At 44.6% G+C, this 20,449-nt stretch overlaps 1 protein-coding gene across 5 annotated transcripts in view; it reads right to left on the bottom strand.

Moving 5' to 3' along the window:
- SLC2A9 (solute carrier family 2 member 9) overlaps positions 1-20,216 on the bottom strand; it is a 153,994-nt gene extending 133,778 nt beyond the window's left edge. For all 5 annotated transcript variants that reach the window (XR_005599482.1, XM_039541736.1, XM_039541738.1 and 2 more), the window contains exons 1-2: positions 19,499-20,216; positions 12,393-12,491 (exon numbers count right to left, since the gene is read on the bottom strand). Coding sequence is in view for 4 of the 5 variants with exons in the window: in XM_039541736.1 (XP_039397670.1) it covers positions 12,393-12,491; positions 19,499-19,549 (150 nt within the window). In the remaining variant the exon portion in view is untranslated. The remainder of the gene's footprint in view (positions 1-12,392; positions 12,492-19,498) is intronic.
- Positions 20,217-20,449: the final 233 nt, after the last annotated feature.

Genomic DNA, 20,449 nt, shown 5'->3' with positions numbered 1-20,449 from the left:
TTTATCTAATCCAGTGTGTTTAAATTGAAGTGTCTGGAAAACTACATTTGGGGTGGCAAGTTGTGAGCATATTATTGGGGGTGTGTTGGGGTCACCTTGAAGTATAGCCAAAGCTGGTGAGAGCCAGAGTGTAATCCAGGTGGGACTAGCAGGCTGCAGTTACACACCGACATTCAGGGTATGACTTGCACACTGAAAGGCTGTGAGCAGCCCAACTGGAAGCTGCTTCAACCAAAGCATTGTAAAGCACCCATAATTGCTAAGCAGGGGGGACACAACCGCTCAGTAGTCTGGATTGTACCATGGTATGTCACAAGCAGGGGCCCAGCATCTCCCAGGGCCAGGCTATTTGTGAGTGCTGGTTGCATCTAAAAAGAATCAGAGGGGTAGCCGTGTTAGTCTGGATCTGTAAAAGCAACAAAGAATCCTGTGGCACCTTATAGACTAACAGACGTTCTGCAGCATGAGCTTTCGTGGGTGAATACCCACTTCTTCAGATGCAAGTGGGTATTCACCCACTTGCATCTGAAGTGCATTTTGAGCCTGGACCAAAACCCATTGACATCTTTACATTGACTTTAATGGGGTTTGCTGCAAATACAACAAATGAAAAAGGTCGTAAATATCTGAATAATAATGGGTTGCTAGACCTTGCTTCGGTAAGGGTGAGGGTAAGTGAGAGTTGCCAGGCATGGGGGCAGGTATCGCAGGGACAGCGGAAGCTAATCTGATTAAATGGAATGGAAATAAATTATAAAAATAAAAAAAAAATAAGACATGACTGTGAAGAAGGAAAGTATGTTGTATTTATTTATTGGGAGTTCAGCACACCTTGGGACTCTGCATCTGAAAAAATGACAGCATGAGCCCTAATGTACAGTAGCTGTAAGGAAAGCTGAAATGTATTTCTGGTTCATTAAAAGGATATTCAAAACAGTGAAGCAACATAATTATAATTATGCAATAAATTTACAATTTTCAAAGGGTAGATGATCCATTTATTATCTTATAGCACATAATATAACCCCAAGTGCCTACCCTGAAAATTAACTAAATGCCAAATCTCCTGCACAAAGAATGTATGAGGAATGCTTTCTATCTCTTTGCATCAACGCTAATTGTGTTATTTCCACTGCTTGAAGGATGTATTTTTTTAAAAAGCTATGAAATGACACCAAGAAATTGCTACACAGCTGGAATCCAGTTACCCTCTGGCATTTTTACCATTTTAATGTTCCATTCTGACTCATACATAACTTGTCATAAAATTTGCCTCAGTTTTTTTGAGTGACTATAAAAGTCACGGAAATAGTACATTTTCTGAGTGAAGGCCTAGGGTACACTCACCATGACATAAAAGAGTCATTACTGTTACACTTTACATTTTGCAGTTCAGGTTGAACTCAAGGTCATGGACTTGTTTGCAAATGGTCTATTTTTCATTATTTTTAAGGTCAATCTTTTAAAACCTGGGTGAGAAATCAGGCCTCTAAAGGTATATTTAAATGCTGAAATAAGTGCCCTCATTTTCAGAGGTGCTGAGCACTCACCAATTATAATGGTAAATTATACCAGTATAAGCTAAACCAATGTAGTTATATCAGTAAAATTCCACATAGGGACATTGTTATGCCAGAACTAGTAAGGGAAAGCCTATGTTGTTGCATAGGTGTGGCAGCTGGACCAAGAAATTCATCATCTGTACAGTCTCTCTCAAACAACCAATAAAACTATTGCATGCAAATTAGCCGTAGACCAAGGGTGGTGATTGATTGAGTTACTTCTAATATCTATGCAATGAAGAGTGCTAGAGCATTGTGATATTAGAAGTATACCAGACAGTTGTAATTCATGAAGTCAAAATGGACAGTAACAGATTGCAAATCCCAGTGATGATTCAACCTGCTGATATGCTAAACAAAAAGAGCTCTCAACCACGTTTGTGGCAGTTTCCATTGCACTGACTCTACAGACATTCTCAGCTTCCAAGTAACACACAGAGTGACAATCCTGAAATCTTATCTTATATAAGAGCGGCTTGTTTGTTTAACCCCTTGCAAAATGGCATAAGCTAAACTGAAAAAAAGTGTTCTTATATCTCAGTTTTTAAAAGATGTTATTTTGTCTAAAATGTTTAGAGCTTTTTAACAGAGAGTCTTCATATATTCATGTAAAGAAATAGCAGCTTTATCTTTCCAGGACATTAAAATGTATTCAGAGACACAGCCAAACTCACTGGTATCCACTCTCCACTCTGCCATGGATAGTTCTGAAGCAAAGATGTCAATGATTTTACTCTAGTGCAGTGGGGACCTCAACCTTTTCCCTACCATGACCCCAAGAAAAAACAGAAAAAGATTTTCAGATTCCTCCTCCCATTTAGCTATAAAGAAAAGAAGAGAGTCACAGCCACTCTTGGACCTGTTTGTAACGCCCTGGTTGAGAACCCATGATAGAAAGTAACTTCTTCACTGCCAAAGGACAGTTTCATGGAAGAAAAACTGATACTATGTATCAGATGGGAGTGTTATTTTCTAGTTACACGGGGGTGGGGGAGAGAGAGAGATCGAGATCAGACATTTAATAAATGCTAATATTTGAGAGACCGTCTGAAATTGGAATGCAACGGCAGAGGTCAATTTTCGCCCCCTAAACATTTTAACTGATAAGGGACTTTTTATAGTAAAATCTACTAGTAGGCTAATAACCCATCTATCTGTCTAGGTATTCCTAGATTCATAGAGTTTAAGGCCAGAAAGGACCGTTAGATCATTCTCATCTGACCTCCTGTATAATGTAGGCCATTAAATGTCACCCAGTTACCTAAAAAAGCAGCAAAGAATCCTGTGGCACCTTATAGACTAACAGACGTTTTGCAGCATGAGCTTTCGTGGGTGAATACCCACTTCGTCGGATGTATTACCTGTGTATTAAGCCCAAAAACTTTTGTTAGGTTAAAGCGTATCTCCCACAAAGGCATCCAGACTTGATCTGGAGACATCAAGAGATGGAGAAAGTGCACTTTCAGCCCAAAAGGAACTTGAACCCACAATCTCTGTTTTAGGAGGCCAATGCCGTACCCATTAGGCTCATATGGACCTCATCACCATTGTATCTGACATAATCATTAGTGGATTCTATTCCCCCTGTGAAGTAGGATGGTATTAGTTTCCCCTCTGTAAAATGGAGATGAGGCAAAGGGTAGATTAGGTGATTGCCCAAGGTCATACTGGCAGTCAGTATCCAAGCCAGAAACTGAAGCCTGGGTCTTTTCCAACCTTGTTGAGTGTCTTAATGACAAGTCTATCATCCTCCCTTGAAGCCTGGCGTCAAGTTTTAGCCTGATAGACATGGAAGTGCCAAAGCTAGAACTTTTACATATAAATAGGATTATAATAGGAATCATAGAATATCAAGGTTGGAAGGGACCTCAAGAGGTCATCTAGTCCAACCCCCTGCTCAAAGCAGGACCAATCCCCAGACAGATTTTTACCCCAGTTCCCTAAATGGCCCCCTCAATAAACACTTAAATTTAGCAGAATTACCAGATGTCAACTGTTGCTCTTACAGGCAGGATGAAATTTCATAACAAACCTGCACAACTGAATTAGGGATATTTTGTTGATAAACATTAGAATTCTCTATATGAGTTGTGCTTCTATACACTGAGTGAAGGCTGAAATTAATATGAACCTATCAATTCATGCCCCCAATTCCTACGGATGTTTGGACTTGAGGGTCATGAATTCTGTGACTTTCCATTTTTTCCTGAGACACCTGTGATGCTTCTTCTTACTATTCTGAATCCCTGCTGAGGGGCAAAGAAAACCATATTTTCCTTCCAAGAAACGCAATGTGGGGAGGAGGAAGATGACAACAACCAACTGCTAACTTCCTGAGCTTCCTAAAGAGAAATAGAAGAGACCCAATTGTTCCTGCTCATGATACACCTGCAGTGGGAAAACAGATTTTCTGTCCTCAGTAGTTCTACAGTGTGAGGCTGTGGCTACACTTAGCGCTTCAAAGCGCTGCCGCGGCAGCGCTTTGAAGCGCTAAGTGTAGTCAAAGCGCCAGCGCTGGGAGAGAGCTCTCCCAGCGCTGTCCGTACTCCACCTCCCTGTGGGGAATAACGGACAGCGCTGGGAGCTGCGCTGGGGCTTTGACCACACTGGCGCTTTGCAGCGCCGCAATTTGCAGCGCTGGAGAGGGTGTGTTTTCACACCCTGCTGCAGTGCTGCAAATTTGTAAGTGTAGCCAAGCCCTGAGTGAAAATATATTCTACTTCACCCTTGGTTACACCACCTCAAGAGATGCCAGCTGATCAAGATAGAACTGAAAGCATTCTGCATTAATAATGGGAGATGAGGCACAAATCCAGGATTGAATCAAAATTTGCCATGGCTTTTTTTTAAACATCCTGTTCCATGGCAAAATAATAGCCCTTAACAAAACATTAATAGCCCAAGAGATGCTAAATATCAGTATTTGATATTCATGTTATTGTAGCACCCAGATTTCAAACAGGATCAGGGCCCTACTGTGCTTGGCCCTGCACAAATGTAAAATAAAAATCACAGTTCCTACCCCCAAAGAACTGACATGAGAAACAAATTCATTGCAACCTAAGGAAAAAATAAAAAGCTACAAAAGTTTGCAATTGCTGGTCACATGCTGGTCAACAATAAGGCAACACCAATTCCTCCCCGCCCCCGTCCACCTCATCTGTTTGACTTAATGCTAAAGTCAAGATCTATTTGTCACTTGTATAACTGAGTTATAACGTTTCTCCTTCTAATCTAAAGTCAAACTTTGAAAGCTGCTTTATGAATTAAGTTCAGAGATGTAGAATGAGGCAGGAAATTTCTCATTTAATAGCAAAAGTGTCTATTATTTCGTGTGTTATGTAGCCACAGTCAAAATAATAATCACTTTACCACTTTGCTAAATGAGCAAGGACTGTCTAGAGATAAGCACTCAAGCATTTAAGCTAGTTCTATAGGAATCAGCTACTGTACCATTCAAGTACAGCTGCATTTTGTGTTATTTGAATCATATGCCTAGTGTTTTAGCACCTTACAGTGGTTTTAAAAAAAAAAGAGAGAGAGATTAGGCATGCTCCTTTATTGAAATATGCTGCTTCCAGACAAGTGGGATTGGTGAATTTTATGGACTGCTATTGCTGATGTAATTTGGGGGCTGGGAAGAGTTGTAAACCACACAATTGGCTAGAGGAGTTGTGTGAAACTTGTTAATAAGCATCACATCACTTTAAAGAAATGTGATGCTTGATGATACGAAAATAGTTTGGCTTGCATCGCAAAGATCCTTCCTGAAAAAATACAGGTTGGGGCCTGTGTGTGACAAGAGCTGTTACCATCAGTAAATGGAAATAGGGTAGAAGGTGTCACTGAGAACTCAGAAGACTGAGAACAAAGAATTCAGATCAGCTCTTGCCAGTGACTAGCAAGGAAAGAGACTAGGAGGTATATAATAAAACACAAAGTAACCTGAAATTGTACTTGTGCCATAGTTTAGGCCTGTTCAATTTTGGAAATATCATGTAACTTAGTAAAACCAAAGTTAGTGGAGAACTCTGAGACTGAACTAAGACCAACTAAACCTATGATCTAGTTTTAAGTTTGCCACATCGCAAAGTATTTTCCACCACCTCAGAGAGAAGTAAAAACCACGAGTAAATATTGATCATGGATTAAATAACGTTATGATAGAGTGGGTGGGAGCAGCCAACTGTAAAGAATGTTCAAAGTGATGATTTATATGGCAGGTTAGGTAATCAAATGCACCGCCTTTCTCAGCTCAAACATTCCAATCATTTTGTCTAACAAAAAAGTTTTCAGAGGGCAGGGAACAGGGGGTTGAACAGGGGTGGGGTTCCGGGGGCGGTCAGGGAGAAGGGATGGTTGGATGGGGCAGGGATCCTGGGAGGGGTGGGGAGGGGGAGTCAGGAAAGAGAGGAGGGGTTGGATGGGGTGGCGTGGGGCAGTCAGGGGCGGGGGTTCCGAGGGTGGTCAGGGAGAAGGGGGGTGGATGGAGCAGGGGTCCCGGGGGAGCAGTCAGGAATGAGAGGAGGTATTGGATTGGGCAGGAGGGGGTAGTCAGGGGTGGGGTTCCGGGGCAGTCAGGGGACAGGGAGAAGGGAGGATGGATGGGGCAGGGGTCCTGGGGGGGGGCAGCCAGGAAGGAGGGGGTGTTGGATGGCGTGGCAGGGGGAAGTTAGGGACGGAGGACCGGGGGGTGGTCGGGGCAGAGCGAAGGGGAGGGGGGGGGAATGGGGCAGGGGACCCGGGGGCAATAAGCAGGGGGGTCGGATAGGGGTCGGGGACTGGGCCACGCCTGGCTGTTTGGGGAGGCACAGCCTCCCCTAACCGGCCCTCCATACAATTTCTGAAACCCGATGCAGCCCTCAGGCCAAAAAATTTGCCTGCCCCTGGGTTAACACCACCACCCACATTCTGCTGCACTTCATTCCGGCTCCCAGAGAACGGCTGCCATCTTCCTGTGCGGAGGAGCCTTTATGAAGAATTTTTCTCTGGCTCCAGGACCATAAGCAAGTGGCATAAACCAACATGTAACCACTGATTTTAGTTTATTGTTCATTTATTATGTGATGTTATGATTAACTAACATATTATGTCATATATAATCATCGTATGCTAAACAGAGTTAAATTGTAGGATTATAGAAGTATAAGATTAATCAGTAGTTAGGGGGGATAATTCTGTATTAGGTATCTAAGTAAGTAGGGCTGAAACGCAAGGCATACAGGCCTAGCTTAGCCATATTAGGCCAGAGGCTTAAGAAATGCTTGACATAAGTAAATGACCAGTGAATGACCCTATACCACAAGCTAATCAGAAGCGACCCCTTCCAGCTCCATACCAGTATAACGCAACTAGGAAGTGATTTCAAACAAACTTTATGCAAATGAAGTGTTATCAAGGTGAAACAAGCATTGTAGGGCCAAAATGGGCAGTCAATTGAAAAGTGTCATTAGTGACATCCGAGGACTCCCTGTAATACAACATTACTAAATTAACTTTAAATAAAATAATAGGCTACAAACAGAAGGGTGAAGAGTTCTCTCTCATAGAAGGTAAATGATCTAGCTATTAATTTTACAGGCCTTCCAGATCTTACAGTGATGGGTGTCAGAGTAGATGTTCCAAGTTATCATCTATAACTATGTCTACAGCAGTTCTAACTTTAATGATATAAAATGACACTATCAAATCTGGTTTATTGCAGGAAGAAACAAACAACGTGTAGTAATAAAGGGCAGAGATTTTTCACTTCTACGACTGAGGTCAAAGGGCACTGCTATATTGGCGTCCAAGAGACATCACTCAAAAGCACAATCTGTGCACTGAATGAAAAGAAGTCCAGAAGAAGGCGGGTCTTTGATTTACACTCAGCCAAACTGTTAATCTCAAACTTTCCCAATTGTTTTTGGAGAGAGTGCTGTCATTGCCACTGGAGCGAGGTGGTCACCCCACTCCTGCCCGGAAGGTTAAAAAGAGCCCTGGAGAGGGCTGTGGCTGGGGAAAGGCTGATGGGGAAGCAGCCTCAGCCAGGTACCTAGACTGGAGCAGGGCTGGGGAAAAGCCAGAGGAGCTGGGGAGCTCCAGCCTGGAAAACCCCCAGGCTGCAGGCCTTGCTAAATGCCGGAGAAGGTACTGGAGTTGCAGAGGGGCAGCCAAAGGGTAGGCAGAGGCAGCAGGTCCAGATCCTCCTTGCTGATGATGAGTGGCAATTATACTCCAGTCCGCCCCAGTCAGCGGGGGCTAGACGGTGACTGGCAGTAGCCCAAGACTGAGGCGAGATGGGGATAGGGGGTTGGCGGTTCCCCGGGGAGGGGAGACCCAGCGAGACTGTGGGGTACTGCAGGGGGCAGAACCCTGAGAGAAGGGGCACCGGGGTCTGGGAGGGACACCGGGGCCAGCGGCAAGGCGAGACACTGGCATGCAGAGGGTGCCCCCTGGAGCCTGGCAAGCTAATTCCCTGGACAACCAGCAGAAGGTGTTGCCGGGTGAGTCATCGCCCCACTACAGCCAAATATAGGACTGAGCACATGTGCAGAGGACTAAGAGGGCCCAAGGAGATCCCTTATTGTCCTGTGTGGATTACCCACTTAGTCATTGTGCAGGACTAAGGACAGCTGTTGTTAGGCTGCTACTCCTCTCCGATGACGGCAAGTGGGCAAGCCCCAGTTCCAGTGCACCAGCCAGTCCAGCTGACTTGGCATGGCGGAGGAAGTCAGCTGCGCCAGCAGAATGACGAGTGCATTTTATTTCCCTTTTGCAGCAAGGTGGAAGCCAGGCTGATGCATTTCCAGTGAGATTACTTGCATTGCTGCTTGTTAGCATGAGTGAGACTAGCATGAGTAAGATTGCCCTGGGGTGGGGGAGTCCTCCTGTTTGATGAGACTGAAAACTGTATTTGTATATTCTCTTTGAAGGTTGTCCTGGGAAGACCTGATAGCCAGTTGTTTTGAATCAGCTTTGGATTGACTTCCCACATATGGTTCCATGAGAACATAAGAACAGCCATACTGGGGGGTCAGACCAAAAGTCCATCTAGCCCAGTATCCTGACTTCCGACAGTGGCCAATGCCAGGTGCCCCAGAAGGAATGAACAGAAAAGGTAATCATCAAGTGATCCATCCCCTGTCGCTCGTTCCCAGCTTCTGGCAAGCAGAGGCTAGTGACACCATCTCTGTCCATCCTGGCTAATAGCAACTGATGGACATAACCTCCATGAACTTATCTAGTTCTTTTTTAAACCTTGTCATAGTCTTGGCCTTCACAACATCCTCTGGCAAGGGGTTCCACAGGTTGACTGTGCATGGTGTGAAAAAATATTTCCTTTGTTTGCTTTAAACCTGCTGCCTATTAATTTCATTTGATGACCCCTAGTTCTCCTGTTATGAGAAGACATATGATCTGTATAGATACAATGTCCTAAGTATCCACTTTTTATCAACAGTTATATTGTTCAGGTTTTTATTACCTGCTACCTCCCCATACAGTACCTCTTTTCTTCAGTTTTATCTGAATGAGAGGCCTGATCCTGCATAATGCTGGGCACCTCTTGTGACATGCTGGACATCAATGAGACTTTCACTGAAATGAACAGGAGCTGAGGGTGCTCAGTACATCACAGCAAGGGCTCAGCAGTATACAGAGTCAGGCTACAAACACCCATGTTTACTGACTCAGCACCTCACTTTGTTAGCTTGCCAAGTGTATGTACAGCACTTGTAAGATCTACAGCCCTAAGGTGCTAATTATTAACAAGAACATTTAATTCATTCAGGGCCCGTTACTCACACTAAGCAGTACCTGACCCCACAGGGAGTCCCGGTTAGAGCTGGCTGAAACTTGGGAACTAGATATTCAGAACATTTTGGAAACACTGACACATGCGGTGAGGACCCATGAAGGGCCGTAGGTGTTGCAATGCTGAGTGTCAGGCACGGCACCTAACTTTTAAATGCCTACAAAATCCAGGAACACTATGACCCACAAAGCCAAGTTACACATCTAGGTTCCCTATGCAATGAATGAAGAGAGAGAGGCATCTAAGAATGCAATGCACAGAAGCCAGCACGCTAGGTGGCTAGGAGATGCCTAAGCTAGCTAATAGGAGTGCCATTGCCAGAGGTGTATGCTAAGCCCTATCACTCTCTCAGAGATGGGCGCCGAAATCCAGCTTGCAGGAAGGCCATCCAGTTCTGCTGGCGATCCACAAATGGGTACCCGGTACCTGGAGTCAGGTGGCTTAGGCCTCTAAGGAGTTTCTTGCTAGAATGAGTTGAGTGCCTGCTTCACACCACACAAAGGAGCTGGTGCCCAACTTATGACTTTTAGCTCAGTGGTTAGAGCAATCACCTGGGCTGTGAGAGACCAGAGTTCAATTCCCCCTTCTCTGACAAAGGGAGAGAAAGATTTTGAATAGGAGCCTTCCACCCTTCAGAGAGTGCTCTAACCTCTAAACTACGGAATATTCTCCCTCAATCAATTCTACTGAAGCTGTTGCACTGTAGATAACTAATGAAAGAGTGATTGGAGCAGGGGGAGTGGACCCTGAGTCTCCTGACTCCAAGGTGGGTTCCCTAACCACTGGACTACACTCATTCCAATCCTCTCCTGCTCTCTGGCCCAACAGCTCTTCAAGTATTTATCCACAGTGGAACAGCTTCAACAGGAGAGACTGAAGTAACTTCACAACTGCATATCCCATAACCCAGTGGTTAGAACACTCTCCTGAGAGGTGTGGGAGACCCCTATTCAAATTCTGTCTCCCCCTCTGCTAAGGGGGGGGGGGGTTTCAATCTAGGTCTCCCATATCTTTATAAGGAGGGCACCACCTCCTATGGCTAGATTCTGGATGGGACTCAATCCAGTAGGTGCGCTAATAGGGCAACTACCGTATTGGGCCCTGCACATGGCTTATGTGGCTGAATGCGTTTTCCCCTGGTTTGTGAATCGCTCTGGGCCTTAGGTAGGAAATAGGCATCCAGACACCTAGAGGGAGGCAGCATGTGAATGCCCAGAGGCAGAAATGTATGTACTGGGGGAACTTTTAACTAGAAAAAAAAATTAAGTGCCAAGTGAGTTTAGACACCTACACAGTTCAGCGTGAGTTTTGTGGATCACAATGGAACCAAAGGGACTTAGATGCCTCCCTAAGTACTTTTGTGGATCCCACCCATGGTGTTTCCTAAACTAATTATGCTCTCCAGACCCCAGTGGGGGCTGGACAGGGAACTAGCTGGCTCAGGGACCTGGAAGCCTTGTTATCCCCGACCCAGGGTAGTCTGCATAGTAAGGCTGCCCTGGAGCAGCAGACCCTGGGAGCCCTGAAAGCTGCAGCGTGAGGTTCTGTTTCCATTGGAAAAGTTGCAACCAGTTCCTGCTGGCACAGCACGGGAAAAAAAAAAAAAGCACGGAGTCCAGCCGGCAGAGAGAGGGGAAAAAAAAGAAAGAAAAAAAAACGGAGTCCCGCAGGATGAGAGAGAGAGAGAAAAATCAAACAAACAAAAAACAAAGTCTTGGAGTCCTGCCAGCAGAGGGAAAAAAAAAAAAAAAGCGGAGTCCTGCCGGCGGAACAAAACAAACAAACAAATCAAGAGTGCGAAATATTGGGACAAATTGCGTCTCGACCAAACATCAATAGGGATGCGGGCCTAAAAATCGGGACAGTCACAATTTTATCAGGACATCTGGTCACCCTAGCCATGCCCGTAGATCGTAACTGATCAGACATGGTCTATCTAGTCCTCTCTCTGACAGGGGCCAGTACTTGCTGCTTCAGAGGAAGTTCCTAGAAACTTATGGAAAAAGCTTTCCCACGGTGCAAGTTTCTTCCTAACCTTATGGGTTAATGATTTGCTTATGCTGTGAAGCATGAGGATTTATATTCTTTAAGTTTATTACCCTATCCAGTAACAGAGGACATTCTCATTATACATGTAAATATCATATCCGCTGAATCTGATTAAGCTCTTGGGGTAAAAACCAGGCCCCACTGAATTAAGCAGAAAAACTTCCATTAATTCCAGTAAGACCAGGAACCACTGGTGTCAATGATCTCTTCTGGCAATGAATTCCACTGGTTAATTATAAATTATACAAAAGGTCTTTACAATTTGTCACTTTCAATTTCATTGACTATTCCCTTATTCTTATTTTGTGATAGAAAAAAAATAAGAGCACAGACCAATTAATGATGAGTGTACTTTAAACAAAGCATTTAAAACTTAATTTGTAATAGTATTTGGAATAAAATTCCAAAAAATACTATAAATCATGTCATAATATTCCATCAGCAGAACTTGCTGTAGCAGTTGATAAATGGCCAACATAGCAGTTTCACTACATGGACCATAAACAAGGTACCAGTATGAAATGCAATAGAATAGCCCCAATAGAAGGAAGAGCAAGAACAAATTCTATTATCCAACTGTGAGAACAGAATGCTCTACAATTCTTAAAAACAGAACAATGTGATCAAAAGTAGGTATATAATTAATAGCTGTGTATACTTAGTACTTAAAAGCGTGCTACTGGAATTATTTTACCACACAGAACAAACTCATATGAAATGAAATTACGCATTTCAAAACTCAAAAGGAACACTTAGTTTTCATGACAAACGTTTGAACGACACTGTGACTTCATGGGAGAAAGAAACAAACAAAAGATTACAAAAATCTAGTTATAGGGAACTTATGTAAGACTTTTGTTATTATCTCTCTCTTCTCTCCCACTATACAAAAAGTCTTACAAACAAGTATTTCAAATAGTTTGTGTAATTTTTGGACAACATCACCCTCTACTGGAATTAGATTTTAAAAGCTTTCAGTCACTTACCACTGTTGGTGCATTCACTACAGAGAGATTGTAACCATAGAGAAATGAAGACCCAAAAGCTCCAGCTAAAGAGGCAATAATAAGGCTGCCAGACCAGTCCTGAAAAGAAAATAATTGAGGAATCATCAGTTTACTTTTTAAGATACATCTGCAATTATTAATGACAGTGTCTTGCAGACAATCAAGTAAATCCTCAAGACAAAGGGGAACGGCTTGGAAACATATTCTCTCTTGTAATTCAACCAAAATGAAAGTTGATATGAAGTTGTCACATTTGTACATATATTTTTTAATCAGATTAATTCAAAAATCTTGCAAGATGGTTTTTACTGCACCTGTTATTTTACTATTTGCTGTGGAGGATGTTAAAAATTAAAAGCTGCATTCAACAGAAACCTCGATCCCCTTGGGTGCTGATTGCAGAAATGCAGATTGGCTGCAGAACCTAACCCAGGTCCAGAAGAGAGTTTTATTCTTGAGTACAGAAAAAGTATAGCCTAGTGACTAAAAGAGTGGCCTGGGACTCAGGAGAGACTGCTGGCTGACAGTAACCTGAAAATGGGGATAATGATACTGAGCTCGCTTGTGAGGGCTGGCGATCTACTGATGAAAAAGCGCTATATAAGAGCTAGGTATTATTACTGCACTTACAATACTTTCCTTTAGTCCTGAAGACTTTTCCCTGTGGCTACATACAGATAAGAGTAGTCTCTGATTATATCAAGTACTTCATAATATGAGATCCCACACCAAGAAGCAAGCTGCTACAGAAGACAGACCACAATCAAAGGTAACCTCTTCAGAAATATACAGCTAATGCAGTTATCCAAGGCACTGGAATATACTTGTCTAATCTTAATGTGACAAGCCCTTGAGTAGGCTTTCCTTAAGCAAAGGGAAACAAGATTGTTCTAGAATATGCGAATTATGTCATGAAATCACATTGCTATCCCTAAAATATGGGTTATGCTATTAGTGCTATCTCCTAAAACAATGTAGAGAATCCTACAGAATATTACAGGTATTTCAGGTTTTAGTTAATTTTCTCTTTAAAACTTTATAAATTCTCAGCTTCATCCTCTTTGGGTCATCCAGACTTCTGCTCCGAAGTGTATTAAAAACAAATGCCTTCCACATTCTAGATTATAGGTAAGGTCCTACTTCATTCACAATATTGTGGATTCCACAATATAAGGCTTCAACAGCAATTTTGTTTTAAATTAGCTTACTTTGCAAAGTCCACAATTGTGTATACATTTTGAGGTTTACAACACACACTTTTTCCCCCATTACCACATGAAATGATCTTGGAGAATTTTGTGCAGGCCATAACCAGGGTGGGGATGTTATGCTATACAAAGCACACGGGATCTTTATAGGGGAGAAGGCAATAATGCTGCATTTATTGAGAATACAACAAGCATATGCTTTTCAAACACACACACACACACACACACACACACACACACACACACACACACACACACACACACACACACACGTTGATGTCTATAGTTACCAGTCCGGAGTCTGGATCAATCTAGTGGCCAGCCAGATTGCTCGCAGAGGGGAGCAGGGCTCTGTCGGTCGCGATCCAATGCTCCTGGAGTGTATCAAGACCAACGCAAAGCCCCATGGCAGAGCACCCTGTTCTTATAGTCTTTCTTCTCTGTTGAAGTCTATGGATTTTGCTGTGTCAGTTTGTGACCAGGTTACTTCTTAATTGCTGTATCTTTTGCTGTAAACATTCCAATACACCTCCGAGAGGGTCCTCCTGTCCTTTGTTTAGATTTAATCATTTGCCCTTAGGGGTGCCAGCCTTCACTGCAGGGTCGTCAATCTGCCCTTCATTATGGATGCATGATAATGATTCTCTGATGTCCTTTAAGTCTCTTCACTCCTTCTTCCTTGACCACCTGGCTATAACAATAGCCTTCACACCTTATCTTTTCCTGATGCATAAGTTCCTCATTCACACAAACAGTCTTTTACAGTTAAAGGTATACAGCAGTTTTTATGTTGAGCAAGAAAAGGCATTGTAAATTAAGCCTTCCTAAATCTTATAATCAAAACAATGTACATTGGGGCTCAGGCCTTCAATGTTCCTCTAATTTCCTTAACATAGACACAGTACAAGATCCTGTTTCTAAACCTTAAAACAAAGAAATGTATATTTAACTAGAGTGCCTAATTTGTAATACATATAGGAAACCACAGTAGACATTATAACTTATCCTAAAACAAAAGGGTGACCATAACCAGTCATAAGGATTGTTCTGGTCTTTCATTCCTTTCTGCTATTCAAAAAGGGTGGCTGGCAGGATGAAATCCAATCATACATTAATTCTTAGTACAATTACAAAATCCTGCTCCTACATGGTGAGCAAGGGAGCCACCCAGAGCACAAAACTAGTGGGGGGGGGGGGGAGAGAAACGGTAGGGGAGTAGAGTCCTGCAGCAGACATGGTATTGCCACCCTTAGTTCTGTGCTGCTGCTGGCAGTGGTGCTGCCTTCAGAGCTGGGTGCCCAGCCAGCAATCACTGCTCTCTGGCCGCTCAGCCCTGAAGGCGGCGCTGCCGCCAGCAGCAGCACAGAAGTAAGGGTGGCAATACTATACCCGCTGCAAGGCTCTACCCCCCTACCAGTTTTTGTCATTTCACCCCCCAACACGGCTTTCTGGCCTGGGCAGCTACCCACTCATCCCATCCTAGTTACACCCCTATAGTTGCACCAAATTGTCTGGTTATCAAAAAGTTCGCAGGCATAACATACAAATTGAGTGTTTATATCATTCTAGCAAATTTTTCTTAAACAAATAGCTCTACTGTGGCTTTTCCAAATTTACGGCTATTGATAAAGGTCCACTAATACCTTTCCGCAACACAGCTGCAATTATTTGAAGATCATCCTGCGATTCAGGTAGGGTCTTCATTATAGGTCATATTTGTATCGTATCCAACATCAGCCCAGCAGTTACTATGAGACAGCCCAGGAACAGGGAATCTTCTGCTAGGGCTCCATCATTTCTAGTACCCACTGGATTTTGAAGATCTGAGACAAATATTCTAGTAGTTATTTGCTACAAGCACTTGAAGTTAGCTGGACAGGTTTTTTTCCTACCGCGTCTCTGCCAGTAATTGCCAACTGGTGCCCCTCCTTTAAGTTTGTCTTTGCATTCACCACTTGTGTTAGCAATCTGCTGTTTCATATTTGCCATCTCAACAGCTACACCGAGGGTAGGATCATTCTGCAGTTGGAGTTTCTGCCAGGCTTAACAGTCTTGCATCCCAGTGAATATTTTGTATCTAGTGCATTCATCTTTCACTGTTCTCATAATCACAAGTCAAGACTGATACCACAAAAATGTCTGTTTCTCTCAGTTTCTGATTATGCCTGTGAAATCTGTCCATTTTATGGATAGTGGTAGGTCTGGGATTTAAATGTTCCTCCTATTTCCCCAACATTACCCATTTTGTTCTCTGTGTCAAAGATGACTAGAATGGAATGTGTGCTCAGCATGGGTACCAGAGCATAATCAGAGGAGTGACCTGTACCTCCCCTGAATCAAAGCGCTACAGTATTGTTCATGGAAATTCCTGCCCCGGTGGAAGAATCACTTTGGGATGCTGATCTGGATGACAGCTCATCTTTATTGGCCCTTGAATTTGTGGCATGCAGATACTGCAAAAATTTGTCCTAAATGGTTACAGTAATTGAAAGTCAATAGGTTTTAGTCTCCTAAATGCTTAAATCCTTTTGAAAATGGGACTTAGGAAATAAATCAGACTGAGCTTAAACAGATGAGTCTGCCTCTGGAATGCAGATACAGGGTTAAAAAGTTCCTAAGGACAATTATCATAGTCTCTATTCCTCTCAGGAATGAATGGGCCTGTTAAAATGGAGCTGCTTTAGAAATAATCTGCTGGCTCCAGAGCATTTCCAGGGGATTATTAGGGACTTTATAGCGCCTCATCCTGGGAATCATTGCTGCAACTGGTTAGTGGATCAGCATACAGTGTCTGTTGTCTACCGAAGTTGATAGAGTGGCTATTAAGCATTCTTTCCCTTTGCATTATCATGGCCAGGCATGGTTTACTAACAAACTGTGGGAGATTAATGTGTCCTGGCAAAGGTTGCAGCACCAGGGGACAATGTCTGCTGAGGTCAGTCACCTTCTGTATCTGAAGTCACAGAGAGCTCACAAACATGCTGTACTGGAGGGCCTGGAGTTAACTGCTTCTGTGCACTATGGTAAATTTCAGAGAATTACACAGCTTGTTAACCATTCTTCTCCCATTCAAGGCAGTGAGAATTGTGTGCAAGAATTCCTGGATGAGAAACGTATCCCATTGTGTTTACTGCTTACTACAAGATGGTTTGTTCTGATCAGCCAATTTTCCAGAAGGGAACAATGGGAAAAAAAATGTGTCATTCAGTTTTGATTAGAAGGGGTGATTTTAGAAATGCAGGCTCTTTACACCCATCATACCATGCTGCCACCCTTCATACCAGTCTTACTGCACCACTAGACCTGCTTCAAATATTGAGTTAAAGGCAGGCTAGAAGATAAGTAGCCAAGAAGCAATTAAAAGAACAGATCCAGCTGGGCGTTCCCACATGATGGTCAGGGACAGGCACTCTAGGCATTCCAAAACTCAGTGACTGAATGAGGTTTGCAGCAAGAGACTAAATACATATGCCTATGGGGTTAAAAAGTGGAAGACCCAGAGTACAAGTCACAGAAATGCTGCCAGAAATACCTCATCTTTTTACATTGTAACTGCCACTCCTGCACAGGGTTTATATGTCACTTTGTGTGCCATGCAACCTCTCTTTCAAGCATATTAACCACTATCGGAAGTTCCTCAACTCAAAATTGCTTGCTCGAGAGTTTTAAAGCAGCATGCTTCACTTTTGTTTGTGACCTGCCTCTCCAGTCCCACTAGTCCAGATTTACTCAAATTTCAGGAGAGCAAGACACATAAGAAAGCAGAATTAAGTAAGAGCTTTATCAGACAACTGCTTTGCAGAAACATATTAGTTCTGATGGGATCCTAAGCACTTTAAAAGTTCTTTCTCTTATTCATTACAAACACAGATGGATGATCACTGAGAAAGTAAACAGCATAACATTAACTACCACTCCTCACACACTCCTTTGCTTTACACTTTATACCATCAGTTTCCTTGCATCAGTCAGGGGTCATCGTTCAAGGCACAGTTGTGCCTGTTACCACACTGATGACTCTCCCTTAGGTGAAGTTATAACAGTGAGTTCAGAACAAAGGTCTCTGAACAATCCAGGTAACCGAACGTCCCCATTAATACCAAAGTTCTCAACAGCATGGCCTATGAGTCATACTGTCCCCTACATCTCTTAACAATATTTTTCCTCATAGCATGTCTCTCTTGTCCAGAAATTAACAGGAGATTTATCCACTAACGTGTGCAACTCTTAAATTCAGTCTTTTATTTTGAATTGCAACATTTGCAGCCCTGTTGTTTAAAGCCCAATTCAAACTTTTAGTTGTAAAGAGTTACAGTCCCTTTCTAAGATTACAATTAAATAGCAAGCGTAAAATGTAATATTTCACCAGTATCCAGGTGACTTAAAGAGATACTGTCTAGATTTTCAAATGTGACTATTATAGTGCCTAGATTTTTGAGTGCCCAACTTGAGACACCTGAAAGGGGCCCAATTTTAAAGAAGTGCTGAGCTATTCCAAAGTTGCAGGGCTAGAGGCCGAAGCGGAGTCAACGGGGGAGCGGCAGCCGTCAATCCCGCGCCACGAGGATGCGAAGTAAGTCAATCTAAGATACATCGACTTCAGCTACACTATTCTCCTAGCTGAAATTGCGTATCAAGAGTCTTGGCTACACTCGAAACTCCAAAGCGCTCCTGCGGGAAGTGCGAGTGTGGTCGCGGCGCCAGCGCTGGGAGAGCTCTCCCAGCGCTGCAGGTACTCCACCTCCCCGAGGGGATTAGCTTACAGCGCTGGGAGCCACGCTCCCAGCGCTGGGGCACGGTTTACACTGGCACTTTACAGCGCTGTAACTTGCTGCGCTCAGGGGGGTGTTTTTTCACACCCCTGAGCTAGAAAGTTGCAGCGCTGTAAAGCGCCAGTGTAGCCAAGGCCTTAGATCGGGGTACCCAACGCGGTGCCCGCGGGCGCCATTGCGGGGGCATCTTAATGCGTCTGCGTCCTGGCCCCCGGGAGAGCACCCGCCGAAATGCCGCAGTGGCATTTTGGCGGGGTCACCTCTCGATGACGACGCCTGTCGCCGACAAGTGATGTCATCAAGAGGCATCGCTCCCGAATTTCGGCGGGGACGTCTTTCAGTGACGTTGCTTGTTGACGGCATCGAGAGGCGTCGCCGCCGAAATGCCACTAAAATTCGGCGGCATTTCGGCGAGTGCTCCACTGCCGCAGTGGTCCTTCGGCTGGCACCCGCCAGCCAAAAAGGTTGGGGACCACTGCCTTAGATTGATCCCCTCACTGTAGACCAGGCCTTTGTCTTGCACCTGTAAAGGTCAGTCTCCTGCTCTTATCTACAGTAATGGTGACAGCAGTTCACTCCCTTCTCCCAGGGTAACTCTGGGTTCTACTCTGTGTGGTACTCTGGTAATGGTAGTATTTTTAGCTCAGTGGTCTCACAGCTGTGTACCAGACAGCCTCTCTCTATTAAAACAACAGCACCACAACTTTCCTAAGAGAGAAAGGACTAAGGTGGGTTTTTTGCTCCTCTCTCAAGGAGAGTGGAGATGTAGTTACCTGTGCTAGGTAACGTGCATCCCTACTCACTTGTTCCACTAAGCTGGAAGGAAAAAAAATCCCTTTTTGTCCCTCTCTATTTTTTGTCTTTCTTTAATACACAAGAGACTTTGTTCCAGTTGCCCTCTGGTCATAGTACAATTTGCACGGGGTTGGCAGAGAAAGTCCATGAAAATCCTACCCCATTTCTGGTCTTTCCACTAAATTACTTAGTTGAGCCACAAAATTGAAATGCAGGGAAAAGCTCCTCTGGATGAGGCAGGATCATTGTCTCGTTTCATGCTCCCAGCCCAGTACAAATTACCGTTTAGCAGCCACGTGGTGCTACTTACGGTTTTCTCTCTCCGACTGGTCCTTTGTATCAGGGGCTCTACATTGGCCATTTCAGGGTGAGCTTGGGTCCCGTGGGGCCGCCTTGGCCCAGTTGTCTGTCAGGAGGCTGGCCGGTCCGTGCGCCCCATGGGCACGGCGCGCCGGTGGAGAAAGCCCCTGGCCCCGGGGGAGATGTGCAAACCCCGCACCGAGCTCTGCGCGCTTTCCACCGGGTTGCTCCACATTGAGAAACGGAGCGCGTTGTGTAACAGTGCAAACGCAACTCCCACAGGCGAGCCGGACTCGCTCTGGTTTCATTTTCCAACCCCGGCCGAAATGATCGTTAGCAGCCACGTGGTGCTACTTGCGTTTTTCTCTCTGCGGCTGGGGCTTGGTACTTTGTCTCAGGGACGTTCAACTGGCCGTTTTCGGGTGAGGTTTGGTCCCGTGGCGCCGCCTTAGCCCAGCTGCCTGTGAGGCGAGCCGGCCAGACCGTGCACACGGCGTGCCGGAGCAGCCCTGCAGACATCTTGAGTGTGGCTGCCCGGGGCCAGCGTCTCGCGGGGAGAGGAAACGCGGGGAGCCCGGGGGCTTGGCACGCTGCAATCCGGCGGCGCTGTGCAGGTTAGGCAGCGGGGAGGAGTCCCCTGCGGGAGCCGGGGTGAGTTCAGTTCGCTGCAACCCCAGCGCACGTTTGCGGGGCTCCACCAGCACCGCGTCCCTGCGAGCTGTGCTGCAGAGGTGGGTGTGAGTTGCACTGCCGTTGTGACAGGGTTGTGTCACGGGCGCGGGGATTCCCTGCGCCAGGGGAACAGCTGCAGGAGCGGATGTTGGGGACCTGCTGACTGGGGGCGTGACGCTCACGCCGATCTTCATCCCTTTTTTTTTTCTCCAACTACAGGTGACCAATATAGATAAAGTTCCCCGTGAAGGTGCATTTGAGTCGGGGACACGCTGGTGTCTTCCAGCGC

The sequence above is a fragment of the Mauremys reevesii genome, linkage group 5 (assembly GCF_016161935.1).
Source record: "Mauremys reevesii isolate NIE-2019 linkage group 5, ASM1616193v1, whole genome shotgun sequence".
Classification (NCBI taxonomy): Eukaryota; Metazoa; Chordata; order Testudines; family Geoemydidae; genus Mauremys; species Mauremys reevesii.
The sequence above is the reverse complement of the archived record's forward strand: the minus strand, read 5'-3'. Positions and strand labels throughout refer to the sequence as shown.